The sequence below is a fragment of the Megalopta genalis genome, chromosome 8 (assembly GCF_051020955.1).
Source record: "Megalopta genalis isolate 19385.01 chromosome 8, iyMegGena1_principal, whole genome shotgun sequence".
In the NCBI taxonomy this organism is placed as follows: domain Eukaryota; kingdom Metazoa; phylum Arthropoda; class Insecta; order Hymenoptera; family Halictidae; genus Megalopta; species Megalopta genalis.
Window position 1 is genome coordinate 20,396,216 of NC_135020.1, and position 19,427 is coordinate 20,415,642.

The following is a 19,427-nucleotide window of genomic DNA, read 5'->3' on the forward strand; positions in this document are numbered from 1 at the left end:
TTTCATTTTATATGGCAAAGCGCATTTTATGCATGCGAAATTGAGTCTTGCGACTTACACAACGGTTACACTTTTAAGAATTTTAAAAAATCTAAAGTTTGTTAATGTAATAATTATCTTAGAACGTGATATAACAAATTTCAATGGTGCCTCAATACAGTAATTTCTCCCTAATTCGCGCTCAGATTGCGCACAGAAATTTGGGAAGAGGAGATACGATTATTCCCAAATTGTCCATTTCTGCGTACATGTTTCACTGTACACATGTTTTCTAAATATCTGTTCACGCCTGTATAAATAAATTCCATCTTCGTTAGTCGGCGAATGAAAAAATAACCTTGCCATTTTAGAAGACAAAAGTAAATTTTATTCGGTGTCACTGTCGCTACTATGATGTAAAACAATCAACATCTTCTTTTTAAGTGTCACAAACTCATCATCTCCGTCGCTTGAAATATTTGGCAGTCCGACTTCATTTTCATCGTTGGTGCAAACTGTTTTGAATAACTGTTTCTCGATATTTGCTTTTACTACGTTTTTATTTCGCTGATATTGCCTGCAACATTTCATTAAATTTCGACGAAATTTGCTGGCTCGTTTAATGTTTAAGGCAATGTCTATAATAGCATTTTCCAATTTTTCGACTAGTTCAGGAGCTTTGCAAAGATTTACTGACTATGTAAATTCAGATCGCGTATAAAAATATACCACGTAAATAATGTTATAATTTACCTCGTAAAGAAGTACCGCGTAAATTGGGCGACGCGTGTACTTCGTTTGCAAGGAACAACTTTTTTTCAGTCCGAAATTGTTCGTAGACCCTAGATTCGCAGACCCTGCGCTTAATTCGCCGATTGTATGAAACAGCTCTGAATATATGGCTGTGGGGGCGATTGTCAACAACTATAAAAACGAGACGCAAGGCTCGAATAATCGTATCTTCTCTTCCCAAATTTTTGTGCGCAATCTGAGCGCGAATCGGGGAGAAATTACTATATTTGTAATTGGCCGCACAAAGTGCAGCAGCGAAGATCTAAAGCAAACAATGACGTCATATAAAATAAGCGCAACGTGCATGAAATATACAAGCACGTGGCACCGGCCATCGACTCTTAGCAAGAACAACGTTCACCACGTTACTGTCAGCCGACTGTTGTCAAGCCCTTGACGTCCGTCTTCCCGGGTTGCTCCCTTTCTGAAATTTCTTTCGCGTCCATCACCGACCGGGAATTCGTTTACAATTTATCGGGGGCAGCGGAATGAAGCGAGAATGAAAAGGAGACTATTTGCCTGTCAGCCGGATGTTCCTTTTTGCCTCGGCGATTAATTCGCGACAGTGTCGCCAGACATCGGTCATATTTTTTCCTCGTGTAATTCCGAGCCGGAATCCTTGCCACTTTCGTCGCAGCCATCGACGAGACAGAGAAGCATCATCGATCGTGAACGGGGTCGGTCGATCGGTCGATCGGTCGGCGTTCCCCTGTCCCGGGGACAGAATCTATGTACGGCCGGCTACAGCAATTCATCCTCTCCCGATTCATCTGAAACGTCGCGCGGCCCAAGATTCGCAAGAGATGGATGCAGGAAACAATTGATTTTTTCCATCGACAGCGGTCCCCTCCTCCGGCTGCCTCCTCCGGCTCGTGCACTTGCCTCCCACAGCCTGCCCCCTCGTCCCACGCGCCCCCTCGTCTCATCGGATCCTATGCCATCGCATCCAGCCCCGTCCCATCCTGTCCAATCCGCCGTTCGTTCCACCGTTTCGGTCCTTGCAATCTCCAATCCTCCTACGTTGTCACGCGTCAAGCGGTACACGATCCATAACCTATGAAACTCCAGGGAGAACCGTTCTCGTAAATCTAGCCGGTTCTCTGTATTAAGCCGCGTCAGTCGGCCGCGAGCCGCGTATCCGGTGCTACGAAATGGTCAAAAACCAACAAGCAAGCACACGTTTGATTCTATTGTCGAGCGGTTCATAACCGTTGCTGTTTGTCCCGCTGCTCGGCGTCGTTTTAATTACCCCGCTCGGAGAAACGGCGACGGAGGGTGTACCGCGGTTCAGAAAGGGTATTTGGCCCCCGCGTGCTCCTCGCTCCGAGTTCCACCGTCCAATTAGAAGCTCGCGGGCTCTAAGGCGATCAATCTTCTCTGTTTTATGGGGTCTCTCTACTCTCGACTCTTTTCCGTCGCGTTTTCCTCCAGCTTTATGGCTCGAAAACACAATCCGAAACGATTTGGACGAACTCCAAAAATTGCAATTTTGGCTCTCGAGCGCCGTCGCTCTTTCGTTTCGTCTTGCCTTTTTATTTTGCCCAGCTACGACGATAGCCGCGCGCGCCTTCGGATTAAGAATGCTTTGGATTTTTCTGCTTTCGGACCACCGGAATTGTAGACGTTTTCATTGCTGTCGCAGACGATTTGTCGTAAATTGCTTTTCACGTATCACTATGTTTGCGTTTGCGGTTACTGTTACACATACAGTGGCTCGCATTAATATTCGGACACGATATTGTTACAAGAATTATTGCTTCTTTTTATTGTTTATGATAGTATTATCGAATCAATTGTTTTCTCATATAATAAAGCACTTCTTAAAATAAGACCGACAGTGGAACACGGTGGTAGGAATGTAATAGTGTGGGGTTGTATCTCGTCCGTAGGTATAGGTGAACTAGTTTTTATCGATGGTATTATGGACAAAATGAAGTATTTGGACATTTTTTTTTAAATTTAATTACAAGTGCTATAAATATGGGTATATGTACAGTTTTAAGTTTTATCAGGACAATGATCCTAACCACAGGGCCAGAATTGTTTTATTATACAATTGTCCAAAAGTACTGCATTCTCCTCCTCAATCGCCTGATTTAAATCCAATTGAAAATTTATGGGATCAATTGGACTGCAAAATTCATACAACATCCACAAAGACAACAACAGAGATAAAGCAACGTTTGCTAGACGAATGGAAACCGATTTCGCCGGATTATTTCAATAAAATCATCTGTAACATGCCCAAGCGATTACATGAAGTAATAAAACAAAAAGGTCAACTGACAAAACATTAATATTACGATAACATGATTAAAAGGATTTTCATTTTATATAAAATTAGTGTAATTCATTCACTGTCCAAATATTTTTGCGACTTTAAATTTTGTCACAATCTTGTTTATCGCTTATTATACAAAAGAACATGTGCAATAAATAAAGAAAATTTATGTATCTACTTACATTAAGATGTGCTTCATTATATGAGAAAACAATTGATTCAGTAATACTATCATAAACAATAAAAAAGAGCAATAATTCTTCTAACAATATTGTGTCCGAATATTAATACAAGTCACTGTACGTAAATCGAAGTTTTGTTTTAGCGTGCGTGGAATCATAGATGTGACCAGAGGTTTTGAAATCTACGCGATTATTATTAGTACATTGTGTTTGCAATCATGCAAGAGTTCAATCTTTTGGGGAGATGTTTTCCTAGTGAAATACTTAATCTGTGTTATAAGTTTGTTGCAATTTCATATCGATGAACTTCCGTCATAAATGCACGAGGTACACAATTTATTTATACGAACGTCCACAGTGACGCTTTCTTGCAAATGAGCATTCCTTTCTGAACGTTGCAACATTGAATAATTTTCATTAATTATTTTTTACGTGGTTATTTTCTTTTAGATAGCGAGCTTTTGTAAAGCCTTTTATACTTGTTCCTCGATTGTATTTCCAAATGGTCGTATCGTGGAGCTAACAGATCATAGGCACTGCAACGTGTCCCAAAACTTTTATCCATCCGAAATATCTTCGTTATTTGAACAACACCCGCGAATGTTTCCAATAAAAAAGTAACAGATTTGAAAAATATTTCAAAGAGACTCCACGATATTTGACTCAACGAAAGTAATTGAATATACAGATTAAAATATTTTATAGTTACAGTTCTTTATTCTGTTATGGAAATGTATACAAATATTTTGTTTATATATTCAAATTATGTTCTTAAATGTTATTTGATTTATAACAGAACAATAGGCGATACTGATATTAAATAATTGAATTAGACGAAGAAATAGTGACTGCAAAATATTTACTCAGCTGGTATTTGACTACTACCTTGTATAAAACTACAAAATTCGCTGTCGCGGACGCTACTAAAATTATTAACGGCGTGGCGCGATCGGTCCACGCTTTCAAAACAATTGAAAGCATGACGCGATTCTTTTTTGTCTGAAATATATTACCATAGGATCAACTTATCCCCGGAGCTTTTAGCGCCGGGCTCCTCTACAGTTTTCTTACATCTTGTTACCAACAATTTGTCGTCGTTTTTAAAAATATACGCACCATGTATAAAGGACTCCATTGGTCATTCTAGTTCATCTATCGCACACCTTCGACATTGGGTTCCAGCTGAAGTCGCACGTCATCCGTGCAAATATTACCTTCAGGATTGTACGTATCCACAACACCTGGAGCAACGCGAGACTTAATTCTTCCCCTGGTTCTTAGATCGATCGGTCGCGCCGCATCTGGCGAACGAGAGACGTAGCCCACGGCCCAATTAACGCGCTATCCAAACGCGCGTATAAAAGCTTAGTTAGTGGGTGTACGCGACGCGAGATTCGATTAGCCCAGTTGCAGCGGCCGGGAGTTGCATCGGGACACTGAACGATCACGACGCGTATTCACGCCGGTCCTTTCAATAAATGTGCGCGAACTTTCCATAAATTTAATAAAGCGGCCGGCGAGTTGTTGCCGGCTATTATTCCGCGTTCCCGGCAACCTCCAATTTTCAACGTTTCGCGGAGCTCGCTATTCAGCCCGCGTATCAAGTCCGACATGGAGCTGTTATAACTTGAAAAGCGGCTATTTATTTTTATGGGATACGAACGCGAGCAGTACTCCGGCCGTCTTTTCAGGGAACGTTGCGAATCGAATTAGAACGAAAATTAGCTGAGGAACGATTGAATCTTGAACCGTAGACACCATCGGGCTATTTTTCATCTGTGGTAGATTCTTTTCATACTTGAGCCGTTTATTTCGAAAGTGGCATAAGTCTCTTTACCGTAATGAAAAGTGGTGATTTTTTTATGTTTATACGAAATTATTTATACTGAGAAAAATATCAGTATCCTGAGACAACAAATACAAGTAAATCTTCTCGAAAGTTAGCATCCATATTTTTAACCCTTAAATGCATGACTTTTTGTTTCCAATTTCTACTTATCAAACTTCATTTAAAAAATGAGTGTGTATTAAGGGAAAAAAGCGAAGAAAAAAATTATATCTTTAGGAAAATAGTTTTTTATTACAAAATTATCGTATATAGCCAATCGGCTACAAAACAAAATATTCTTCTGTATGTTGCCAAATGGCAACACGGTGCATTTAAGGGTTAAACGTGTTAAAACGCAAACCCTTACATATATCGACTTAAAAACAAAGTGACTTATGCCACTTTCAAAATAAACGGCTCACTCGTCGGGGCTGAAGATGATTAAATGGATGTGTAAACGAAGTTACGTTTCCGATTTATTTGCAGGGCTGCGCGACGATAATCGATGTAACAATTAAAGCAGCAGCCGATGCAACGTATTGACTATTATCCATTTTCAACAGTAGTTTCATTGCAGCGGTGTATAGTTATAGCAGCTGTTATAAATTTTATGCGACAACATATTGAACGTATTAACACGTTGAACGCCCAGCGTGAATCGGTAGAGTTTCTCCCGGCGCCACGAAGCCAAAAAAATTTACAAAAGACTATAACGTATTGTCCTGAGTGTCCAGAGTCACCCCAATTATGTTTACAATGTTTTAACGAATTCCATCGTAAGTAATAAAATGCTATAATATCAGACATGGGTGACCCAGATATGGGTGACGTGGCATTCAACGTGTTAATATTGTATCTATTGAATGTAACGTACACCGTTCTCCTATGAACCCATTCAGTTGTACGAGTAATAATATATAAATTGTTTGAACATTCTCCTTGTAACACGAAGATTTAAATATCGTCTTCATCTTATTTTTCTGTAGTTGGTACGAGGTACGGTAAATTCTCTCTAATTGACGCTCAGACTGTGCATAGAAATGGACAATTTGGGAAAAGGAGATGCGAGCCTTGCGGCTTGCTTTTATAGTTGTTATCGGTAACTGTAATAAAACTGTAATAATCGTATCTCTCTTCTTCTCAAATTGTTCATTTTTGTGTACAATCTGAGCATGAATTAGGGAGACTTTACTGATTTGTTCTAAGTGTTTTAAATGCTTTTTATTATCGTGAATAGTAAAGTAATACTAAAAACATTGCATCGGAACCAATGTGCTCTTTATGGTTCTACAAACTTAAGCAGTGTAAGTTATATTAGGTCAACGTTAGTTGACTTCGGATTAACAGAAATACACACACACACACACACACATACATACATATATGTATATAATAATATATATATTATATTATATTGTATATATTATATATTATATTATTTATATTTTTTTTTTGAAAGAAGAAATATATTATCTTTGGCAAAAACAATAATGTAGTAAAATGAAAATAATAATCTAATATTATGATAATTTAGGAATAACTTTACTTAAACCTAGTAGAAATAACATATTAAACAAAAAAAATTAGATACATACATTTCTGTTAATTAGGTCAATCATTAAGTATGAAATGCGTAGATTTTATGATAGAGTAAAGTATGCATTTCAAACTTCTAGGAATATAAGGATCAACCAACAATGAATGACTGAAAACCTAAAAGACGACGACCTTGTTTGATTTTTGCCGACATGAAATGAACGGTACTGTCGCATGTTTACTCGCCGATCCCGATATCTGGACAGGCACTTGCGTAAATGGTTCGCACCCGATAACGAACAAAACGTGCGGCGAAATCATTTATAAAATTCAACATAAATGTCAGGGAGATTTCCTTTCTTCGCAGTTCCATCGGCGATTACCAGCAATTTTTATCGGTCCGCTGTCCGATAGACTATTTTTCCGTATTAGCAAATGAAAAATGGCGCTGGGCCAAGACGGGCAAACTCGGTCAAAGACCTCGGAGGACTCCTTATCTGGACTGTGTTGGGTCGACCGACCATAGATAAGCCGACCCTGTGGTCATTATCAACCCCTCCCGCTTCCCCCACGTTCCTCCGGCCTCCGACCACCGAGTTAATTACGCTGGAATTCCTTACATCCCCAGCTTTTCCTTGAATCCCTTTCGGTGCATTTTCTTCTCGGAATGCCTCCGTCGTCGCTTGTTCCCTACCGTTGTCGATCCCAACTCGACTATACTTTGCGAGCTTTGTACTCCCCTGTCAATCTCTAGGGAAAATGGCCACGGTTGATATCAGTCCGGCAGCCATATATTCAGAGCTGTTTCATACAATAGGAGAATTAAGCGCAGGGTTTGCGAATCTAGAGTCTACGAACAATTTCGGACCGAAAAAAAGTTGTTTCTTGTAAACGAAATATACGCATCACCCAATTTACGCGGCACTTGTTTACGCGGTAAATTATAACACTATTTACGTAGTCTATTTTTATATACGATCTGAATTTACATAGTCAGTAAATCTTTGGAAAGCTCCTGAACTAGTCAAAAAATTGGAAAATGCTATTATAGACATTGCCTTAAACATTAAACGAGCCTGCAAATTTCGTCGAAATTTAATGAAATGTTGCAGGCAATATCAACGAAATGAAAACTTAGTAAAAGAAAATGTCGAGAAAAAGTTATTGAAAAAATTTTGCACCAACGATGAAAATGAAGTCGGACTGCCAAATATTTCAAGCGACGGAGATGATGAGTTTGTGACACTTAAAAAGAAGATGTTGATTGTTTTACATCATAGTAGCGACAGTGACACTGAATAAAATTTACTTTTGTCTTCTAAAATGGCAAGGTTATTTTTTCATTCGCCGACTAACGAAGATGGAATTTATTTATACAGGCGTGAACAGATATTTAGAAAACATATGTACAGTGAAACATGTACGCAGAAATGAACAATTTGGGAATAATCGTATCTCCTCTTCCCAAATTTCTGTGCGCAATCTGTGCGCGAATTAGGGAGAAATTACTGTATTAACCCTTTGCACTCGAGTGGTGACTCTGAGGCATCATTGAAATTTGTTGTATCACGTTCTAAGATAATTATTACATTAACAAAATTTAGATTTTTTTAAAATTCTTAAAAGTGTAACCGTTGTGTAAGTCGCAAGACTCAATTTCGCATGCATAAAATGCGCTTTGCCATATAAAATGAAAATATAATACTATAAATCAGACAAATTATTTTAGATTTACAGTTAAAATAGCTTCGAGTGCAAAGAATTAATTTACTTGTTATTTCCAGGAGAATAGTAACTCACGTATGAATTGTGTAAAGTGGAAAGGAATGAGAACTTTGATCGAACCAGAAACTTCGGACTTGTAAATCTGTGCGAAAAGATTTAAAAGGTCCAATTACTCTTTGAAGTTCTACCTCTACTGAAAGTGTTATTAACCCCAGCGGTTTTAAAATTGCAATATTTTCTTACAGAAGTACACGGGAACAGTCCGGGTTTCTGAGTAATTGAAGTTAAAACATTGCCGCGTCGTGCCGCGATATTAGTTAAAAGTGGACAAATTTTTACGTTTTCGTTATTACTACCAATCGTTTATTTTTGAAACGTCGATGTCTGTTTTATTCGGGTCTGTTCTTGTTAAAATAACGATGAACCACCATTTTAACGTGTTTCGTTATTGAAAATATATATTCGCGGATAGATAATATTCGGGATATAATTAATACGGCATAGTTCAGAGCGGCACTTGTTTCTTCTGGTACGCGCAACGTTAACGTTTGTTTACTAAAATCGTTCAAAAACAGATATAAAAACGAGCCTCGAGGCTCAAATAATCGTGTCTCCTCTTCTCAAATTACCATTTCTGTTTACATGTTGTATGATAGTTAAAGAGAATTTACTGTATTCCCGTGGACTGGCAGACCGCCTCCGGATTTCGGCTAATGCTTACTTTATCTGTGCATTCGAATGTCTTGCTCAGAAAGTTCGGCAGACGATGAATGCAAAGGCAAGAAACAATTTCGAACGTGATACTACGCTATAAAGGATTAATTGTAACGCCAGGAACGCGGCGAGTTCTCGGACAAGTTTGACTCATTTTCTACCGCGGAACTTTCCCCGAGGTTTTGCTCGGCCCGCAGCGAACGGACAGATTTATTGTTTAACAAGCAATCTGTTCTGCGAATGCCCCGCCGACCAAAGTAAACGTCCTGGGCAGGAAGGGGAAATGAACTTGACCAAAGACACTCTGTGCTGTCAGACGATCCACTCGGTGAAACGATACCGCGAGCCGATCCGCAGCAGTTTGTCCAACGCCGATCAACTGCGGCTTGAGAAAGTTCATGTAACGGAACCAATAATGGGCCGTGACCAGCGACTACGATCCATCAATCTTGCCATGTATCGGGATTTCGAAGCGGTAACGAGAGAATTCGACGCCACGTGCGGTCCTGTGTGTGCGTGTGTGTGTGTATTCAACCGAAGATTTGTCACATGACACTGTTCATCGAGCGTTAACGGTCCGGTCTCTCGGACTTTTAACTTTCAATAGAGAGCCCCTCGTAGATTATTCTCCGCTCAATATCAATCTGCAAACCCGTTTCAATGTTTTCGGGAGAAAAATTCGTTCTCGCTGGACAATGCAAATTTTTAACCGATGTCCGCAACTGTTACAACAACAAATGAAAAAAGCTCGTGGCCAAAAGATTTTATGACAAAAATGGAATAGCTAGAATATAGAACTGCGAAGATACTAGAAAAATTTAACGATATTGTTAATATATAACGACAATTTTTATTATGCATAAAGATCCGTGGTCTACTTACAGAAATATAATTACGTTTTTTTATCAACAATGTGATAATAACAAGTAACTGAAAAATCTTGTTGCTCGTCGATAACCATTGTCGATAAGCGGATTTATTTTATTCGTCGCAGTCGTTGTTTTTTGATTTGGTAATTTACGTATTATCGCCTTTGATTCGCGTGAAACTCGAACAACAGTTACAGTTCGGTATTATGATGCCCATGAATTTCAACACAATGATTTTCAGAATAATCTTCGGATTCAATGTGAAATTGTACTTATTGACCTTTTTGGCGTGGATATTGCGTATTGTTTTGTTCGGATATAAAAGCATACTGCACGATCAATATCTTTAATTCAAATAGTAAACATGTTCTGTTGCTGATATTTTTCATAAAAGTTTTGGGTTACAGCAATGGAGTGTTCGCAACTGTGAAAAGATTTCATGTTTCAATAGTTACGGTTTCATTCAATTGTCATTCATATACATACTGTTATTCTCGAAATTCGTTTAGATAATCACTGTTTAAATATATTTAATTACTTTAAAATCGAGCACATTAATTCAAAATTTCCGTCTGTTTACAAATCGATTTTTTCACAAATTACAGATGGAATTAGATATGGAATTTATATATAGATATAGATATAAAGATTAGATATAGAATTTATATATATATATATAAATAAGCAATAGACATTAATTATATATATATTATAATTATATATTATAATATATAATATATAATATTATATATTATAATTATATTATATTATTATTATAATTATATTATAATTATATTATATTATTATTATAATTATATTATAATTATATTATATTATTATTATAATTATATTATAATTATATTAAAATTATATTATAAATATATTTAAACAGTGGTTATCTAAATAATTGCTTATATATATATAAATAAGCAATAGACATTAATTTTATATATATATATAAATTCTATGTCTAATTCCATCTGTAATGTGTGAAAAAATTGATTTGAAAACAGACAAAAATTTTGAGTTAATGTAATCGTTTTCAAAGTAATTAAATGAAATGAATGTCTATTGCTTGTTATAAGTCCGAAGGTATGTTGCAATGGTGGAAATTTGTCTCGCAGACTTTCGGATGCAAACCGTAATCGGAGAATCGCCAAGAAAATCGACGGTTACTTCTTTTCGGGGTGCATATCAGGAAATACCGTTACTCTTTACGAGGACGTCGTGCCGATCACAAGTCAAATTCTTATGCGCGAACGGGTTGTAACGGTCCGCGACTCGTAAAGGTTCGACGGATGCTAAGTCGCGGTATGCAGATCGCTGCATTAAGACTAGCTCGATCGAAACGCGGTCGCTCGTAATTCTCTTCGATTCGGCCAACTTTTGTGCCAAAGTTTCGCTGCGATTCAACGCTTTCTCCAATGTCGTTACATATTCTATTCGATGTCGCATAACCGATATGTCTGCATAAACATGTATACAAGTGTTGCGCTTAATCCTTTTGTAGGTCACAATCGCATTTTCGCACTGCAAATTAAACCTTCCACATATCATATGCCATTCATCTTTTTCTACTTAAAATTAAAACATCTGCAAATCATATCCACCTTTTCGCATATCAAATGAACCCGTTTCCAAATTTGATTCATTATTTTGCAATCTAAATTCATCGTTTTGCAAATAAAATTAACCCTATCACAAATAAAAATTGGTCGTCTGTTATTCAATTCTTAAAGTGAATATGAATTTATTTATTTATTTAACTTTCTTAAAACGAAATGTTATTTTATTTTTTAATTTAATATGAATTTCACTTGCAAAAGGATGAATATAATCTACGAAAGGATTAATTTGGTGCGTAAAAAGACGAATGCAATCTACGAAAGTATTAATTCGGAGTGCAGGAAGGCGAATATAATTTGGAATGGAAAACCAATAGTGAGGTCGCTTTAATTTTTAATTGAATCATAATTTGTTGGTTGTTATATTTGTCAGCTGAAACCACGACACTTTGAACAGCGCCTAAAATCCCAGGTCACATTGATGTGACCACGTGATAATAGCAAAAACGCTTTGTTTCTCTATGTATATGTTCGAGCCAGAATTAGTACAAAATAGTAGGTTCATGTTAAACACAGTATTCAAATAACAACATGTTTTTTGATCATATGCTGAAAACATTTTAAATCAATGTTTCATTATTCTTGTTTTCCCTCTGCAACAATCAATGACCTCATTAACGGAAAATTAACGGTAAATTATTTATGCAGTATCTTTCTATAAGTTCAGTTAAATACGCGTCAAAGAACACGATCGTTACATCTAATGACACGACGACTAGTTTTTCAGTGTTGCCAGTGCACAAACAACTATTGCCTTGCCATGGTAATAAAAAGAACGTTTTGATAACAAAAAATAACGATAATGCTTCAGAAAATTAGTATTGATTAGACCAATGTAGACCAGTGGTTTTATTAATATGGCCAGGAATTGTGTACAATGTTAAAATTTCATAAAACCATTATACCAAATTTTCTAGAAACTTGATCAACTTACACCTCTATTTGTTTGCGGTATATAGCAGAGATATTTGAACAGTTTTCTTAATTAATAAAGAACATATACTTTGCGAATAACCATCGAACCAGACGTGTGAATTCGCTCTTGGAATCGAGACGATTATTGCACTAGTTACAGAAAAATTACGCTTCGCGATGCTCAATGTAGGGGTCATTTGCCTTGCCTATAATTTCGCGAGCCGGTAGATTGCGCGAGGCCGCACCGTAACAAATTCCTGGTAAACCGATCGATACGGCCACCCATAAAATTGCAAATAATGCGAGCAAACGGTCCTCGCGGATGTGCAATTTCAACGGCGCCGATTGCAATTTTATGGGTCTGTATCAATGATGCCGTCCGTATTCCGCGAATATTCATGCCGCATCCCAGCACGGGATGCATAAATTTTATTTACATATCAATAATGAATACAAGTTTTCGTGTAATTCGTCGATTAACCGTGGACGGGGAAGCGGATGAATGAAATTAAAAGGAAACGCGGCCATTTTATTATCCGCCGTTCCCGCTAATAAAAAGACTCCCGGGTATTTTTAAACGGTCGATACTTTTCAAACTAAACTGGAACGCGTCGATTTTCTTTTATGCGTATGTCCATGTGCGCGCGGCTTTTTTTACGCTTGGAGAATGACTTTTTAAAACTTTTTTTTAAGATTGCCGAGCCTTTGTCGCGCGACCAGAAACGGCGGATACCTCTCGATATCGATCGCGGCTTGAAAATAAAGTTATCGCGATTGGTGATCAAGCGAGAGGAAGAGGGAAGGGGCGAATTAGCGATCGCAGTAATTTGAAATCAGAATCGTGGAACGACCGGCGCGGCGCGGCGCGGCGAGGCACGTCGGGGAACGCAAATCACCGATTAATGCGGGAAAGTAGCTTTTTCAGGCGTACAGGTGCACTGATAATGGCCGCAGGTAGGTCAGCAACGAAGCGATAAAAGTTCTTCAAGAGGTTCCCTTGCCCCCTTGCCCCGGCCCCCTTTTCCTTTCAGCGACACAACAATGCCGTTGAAGCCCTCCTTTATGGCCGGTTACACTCTTCTCCACGACTAGTAAATGACTTGGTCTGGCAACCAACTTACGCCTTACTATGTACCATGATTCGCTTGAAAAGTTGACGTCAAAGCATTATGAGATGTCGACAAGCTCGTGTCTCCCGCAGCACGTACCGGGTGTCTCGCGCTGAAATAGGTCGCTAGTGGAACAGAACAGTCAGTGATCAGACGCGGCATTCAAACTGTCTTTGAAACCGGCGACGTGACTGCTCTGGAATAATCAATGATTTTACAAGTTCTTTCTCCGACGAACTTTTCGAACGATGTTACCGAGACGAGAAAGCTGCACAGTTTCGACTGGTTTTTGTGAAAGATACATCTCACAGGACGTTCATTATTGCAGACGCGTCGATGTGACGATAGCTCTGACATAAGAAGAACAAATATTTTCATAAACCTTCGATTCTGTTAATTTAAATGCTATATTTATGTTGCTGCTGTTTACTTATTTATTTACCAAGCCATTATTGTGTTTCGATGCACAAAGGGAAGTTGACTATGTTCAGCTTGACGCCTATAAGGTTCCAGTAACTATTGTATTGGTCGTTAATGCATAGAATGTTTATGTTATTACGTACTTTTGTTAGTTATTATATACATTGTTATTATTATTATTATTATTATCATTATTATTATTATATATAAATAACGCTATTGCACAGTATAAAGTATTGAATAAATCGATACAGACATATAACTTGAGAAATATATAGATCAATTTTGTAGTAATCTTATACCGACGTTAAACATAAATGAGTTATGTGTTAATAAAAAGACATTCAAATTTATGTGTTTTATTTTGGATTTTATTTTCAACCGGCGAATCTCAAGCTTCTATTTCATAAAGTAGCAAATTATATACTTCAGCAGTAATATATCGTATAATTAGTTTTTATAGATTGCAATCATACACAAGAAGAGAGAGAGAGAGAGAGAGAGAGAGAGAGAGAGAGGGGATGAAATTTAAAATATCTCTCACATCATCATTTTCGGTTAGAATATATTTTAAGGATTTTTAGATATCTTTCACAGTTATCACCTTTTACATCATTTATAAAATTTACGATTTATTATAAACTGGTGGGGTTTTTAAGAAAATGATGGATTTAGCCATTGTCATGGCTAATGACAATTGTCAATTGTTTATTAATGGTCTGCGGATCTTCATACAAATATAGAAATTTTGTGTCTCGACTGCACAAAAGAGGAGTTAAATAAAACTGTATTTCCTCCCTTAATAGTTCAATAAATTGAAAATTATGTAACACTATGCGCAAATTCATCCGAGATCTTCACTATCCTGTATTGGATTCAACCACTTTTGTTATAAATACACAAAATCCATAGTCTACTTATTAGGTTTGCCACAAATAAATTCGTAACTGTGCATCGAAATAGACCTTCCCGACAGTAGCTGCATTGAAATATATCTTTGCTTTGGTTTTAATACCTTCTTGTTGCTATGGTTAGAACTTTTTCGATTGCAATAATTTCTTCGACGAAAAAGAAAATTTTTATTTATCATGAGCCTACGTTTACTCGAATGTTTAAACATTGACGACGAGAGAACAAGATTTTATTTCCACTTAAAGGAACGAAATGACAAAGGGTTAATGAGTTGTCGTTTTCTATTGTGCCTGTTGATATACGTCGTAAACGCATAAAATCCACGATCCAATGATAATTAAGCAGTTAGAGATGGCGCCTTCTTTTCAAAGCGCACACCTATATGTGTCGTGAGAATCAAGCGATGACGAGTATACTCGTCAAACACGAAGTGTAAATAAAATATTGGATCGAAAAGACGGTTTTATTTTACAAAATTAACAGTTTTATTACTAATATTAGTAATAAAGTAAGTAATTAAGTAAATTAGCAATTAAGTAAATATTTACTTATTCGATTGACATTAACATATACTACATACATAATGAACGAAAACGCAGTGAAAATCAAATACTTATGAAAGTTAAACATTCAAATTGCTGCTGTAGAGTGGAAATCGATATAGCAAGGAACAACACATAATGACACTTCTTTGCACGTTGGACGCGAATATCGTGATTCTCTTCTAATCTTATTTTTATAACAATGTAAACATCTTCGCGTAGGATTGGCCTCAAAATATTCCAAACATCTTGAAATTTAAGAATATGTTTTTATTTTCACTAAAATTACAATTTAAATAGTCAATGGTCGCTACCTTTTACGCGCGACGAGTATACTCGTCACGACACAAAATACTGCCACTTCTCCATGACGAGTATACTCGTCAAACATATTTAACTATTTAAAAGAACATCCTATTTTCAAGGGAGCTCACTACTTTTCACAAACGACGAGTATACTCGTCACGACACAAAATACTGCCACTTCTCCATGACGAGTGTACTCGTCAAACATATCTAACTATTTAAAACAACACCCTATTTTCAAGGGAGCTCACTACTTTTTACAAACGACGAGTATACTCGTCACGACACAAAATACTGCCACTTGTCCATGACGAGTATACTCGTCAAACATATCTAACTATTTAAAAGAACACCCTATTTTCAAGGGAGCTCACTACTTTTTACAAACGACGAGTATACTCGTCACGACACAAAATACTGCCACTTCTCCATGACGAGTATACTCGTCAAACACAGCTAACCGGTTAATAAGTGCGAACGTATAGTTGATAAAATCTGCTGACCATGACTCGGCTGCTGGTGTATCGATCGGTATTGTTATCGAACACCGGTATCGAGACATCGACACCGGACGTGTAGGCGAAGCTTAACGTTGAAATATATGGTTCCAGGGGTGGACAAGGCGTACGATGCTTAGGGATGCTTGGTCGAACGACGGTGGGAAAGGCTGGTGCCGATGGTGGTCTAGGCTGGGCGGATTGCTGGCGATGGCGGCGGCCATTTCCTGTCTTGTTGCCCCGTTTCCGGGTGCCTCGGCCAATCCGGAAGCGAAGCGTCTCTACGACGACCTGCTGTCGAACTACAACCGCCTCATCCGCCCTGTTGGCAACAACAGCGATTGCCTTACTGTCAAAATGGGACTACGCCTCTCCCAGCTCATCGACGTTGTAAGTAAACCACCATGCATACCTATCGTTTAACTCGTCATTAGCCTCGCTCGTACCCGTGTGCTAGCATTGGAAACTGTGCGTCTAGTCAAAGGAACATCGTACCTCGATTTTGAAATGGAAAGAACGTTGTTTCAAACCTTACACTGCTCAGCAACGAATTATCGTTGATGGCTATTTTGGGAAAAAAACGTCATTTTCTTAACATTTTTAATAAGTAAAACTCTTAATTCTCATTCTGATTCTTGTAATTATTAATATTTGTAATGATTAAAATTTGTACTTAAATATTTTTAAATATTTAATAATATAATATTATAATATTATTATATTATATATATTATATTTATATTACTATATTATATTATAATATAATATTATAATATTATTATATTATATATATTATATTTATATTACTATATTATATTATAATATAATATTATAATATTATTATATTATATATATTATATTTATATTACTATATTATATTATAATATAATATTATAATATTTTAAATATTTTAAATATTGTAATTATTAAAATACAAAATTTCTTACAAATTATTACGTACACGCGTATACAAATTACATTAACTTGGATTACATTCTTGCCTTTGGTACATTTTACAGGGTTAGCAAATATATTTCCTCTTCGCCATATTTTAACGCCTTCTTTTAAACAGCTTACGGTAGAACTCCATTTATACGAACGAAATTTTCGTTCGCCGGTTTTGTGAACAGACGTATGATTTAATCTACTTACCAGAACGTGAAATACGGTTATTTGAACGCAAAGTAGCAAGAGTAGGGATAATCAGCGGACTCTTATTATATGAAGGTTTATAACCCGGTTATGTAAATTAGATATCTCTCGCCTGATTCACATAAATGGAGCTTTGCTGTATTTATTGGAAGGAAAGGAATTTCAATGGTGCAATAATAAATTATCTTGATTTACCTCTTATGTTCCGCGAATCATTAATTGTTACCGTGTTTATTCGTTGTGTGTAGATTACAGATTTTTATGCAACACTTTCTCTGTCGGTCGCAAAAGATTGGAGTCAAATAAGGATCGATTTAATTTCTCAATAATTTTCACAAATTCTATATAATGCAACGGTGTTTTTAGAAGCTGTTCTCCGCGAGCATTGTTGCGATTTGTTTACGAAGAACACGGACCAATCGCAGAGCGAGTACGGCTGACGCGTTTCCGCGCTAGGACTAGCGCGATGTGTCATTGGCTGTGCCGCAATTCGTCCGCTGTATTCGCTCTCTGATTGGTCCGTGTTTTTCGTTAATAACTCGTTAACAATATCAATATTTTCGTACAGGAAAAAAGTTACTTGGAATCATCTCTAGAGATCTCTGGAGATTCTTTTCGCTGTAGTAAGAATACTGTATGCAGCTCTCGCATAAAACAATCTTGCTTGTGAAATTTATTTAAAATAACTTGAGCGATCCGCCTTGTATAATTAGGGAGCACTGTCGGGATAGCTATTAATTGATCAGAACGATTCACGTTTATACGCATCGGTATTTTGTTATTTGGGACAAACCGCGTCGTGTTCGGTTTCGTTGGATTTTGTTTTTCACTGTGCTTTTGTTTTTCATCTGTTGCTTCGTCGTCGCGGTATTATTAAACTTTTCGCGGTGTACAGTTCGTTCAACGAAACGCGATCGGCTACCGCTGGTCGATTTTAATTCGATTGCCGCGGCTAGCAAAGGCCGCGTAAAACGGCGAGTATGCAACCAAACGATAAACAGATATAATCGAATAATTTTGGGCTGTTAGTAAATTTTAACACGTTCGAGTTTACAATACCTCATCCCGGTGATTAGATTTGGCTGGTCCGACACCTCTGATATCGTGGTAGAACTTTTGCCCTCGATTATTTACCATCGCTCTTGCTTACCGTTTATCCACTTCGACAGTTAACACGCAAGTTCAGTTTCTCGAAACGTTGTTGCTAATGCTAACGAATTTGTAGGCTTCATTGTTTTGGCATTTGGACGGTTTGCAGCACTGAGGCAGCAACACATTTTATGAATATTTTGTTAGGTATTATATTCTATTTAACGAATTGGTTAAGAAGTTACTTATGCATAGATATAATGGCCTTACAACAGATAATATTGTGTGTTCAATGGATGCGATGCAATTTAATTACATCATTACAATATTATTGCTTTTACATATGTTATCCATTATAATAATTATTACAACAAATATATACTCTCTTTTGTGAAATCGTTGTATGGAATATTTACAATCTTCTCTATTTTTGGTAGAAAAAGCAAACACCTGCAATTGTGTTTATTGGGATATTAAAAAATCTGGAGGTTTTTTTATTTAGGTAAGCTTATTAACACGAATATCAAATGTCCAAAAATGTATAACATGTTTCAAAGAGTATTTGACTTCTCATTGCGTTCTTTTAGCTTCCTAAAAATTTCCAAATTCTGATGCAATACACGGATAATGAATGATAACGAGTGATGTACTATGTATTAAAGGTCACTGAAGTCGTTAAAACATCAATTGTTTATGATTACAATGTATAAGCATAGTACGCAATTAAAATATATCGAAGCGATCACTTTATTTGGAAAGCATTACTATCGAGTTGTTGCTACACTGTTCGTGTATTAATGATTAATTATTAATATATTATTTTGATAACAATCATCGTTCAGAAAGCCTGTATAAAACATGTTACAATTCAACACTGTCTGATTTCAATTTACAGCTTAAATCAGCTAATTGCGTTTCATTTGAAATTTCACAGTTTACAGAAATACATATTTC

The 19,427-nt window shown here is 36.9% G+C and overlaps 1 protein-coding gene and 1 long non-coding RNA gene across 2 annotated transcripts in view; one reads left to right on the plus strand and one right to left on the minus strand.

The window, feature by feature from the left end:
• nAChRalpha1 (nicotinic acetylcholine receptor alpha1) overlaps positions 1-19,427 on the plus strand; it is a 327,417-nt gene that overhangs the window by 99,447 nt on the left and 208,543 nt on the right. The window contains exon 2 of the mRNA XM_076524379.1: positions 16,347-16,622. Coding sequence (XP_076380494.1) covers positions 16,365-16,622 — 258 coding nt within the window. The 5' untranslated portion in view covers positions 16,347-16,364. The remainder of the gene's footprint in view (positions 1-16,346; positions 16,623-19,427) is intronic.
• The window catches only part of LOC143259987 (uncharacterized), a 51,625-nt gene that overhangs the window by 19,428 nt on the left and 12,770 nt on the right, over positions 1-19,427 (minus strand). The gene's annotated exons all lie outside the window — the stretch shown is intronic.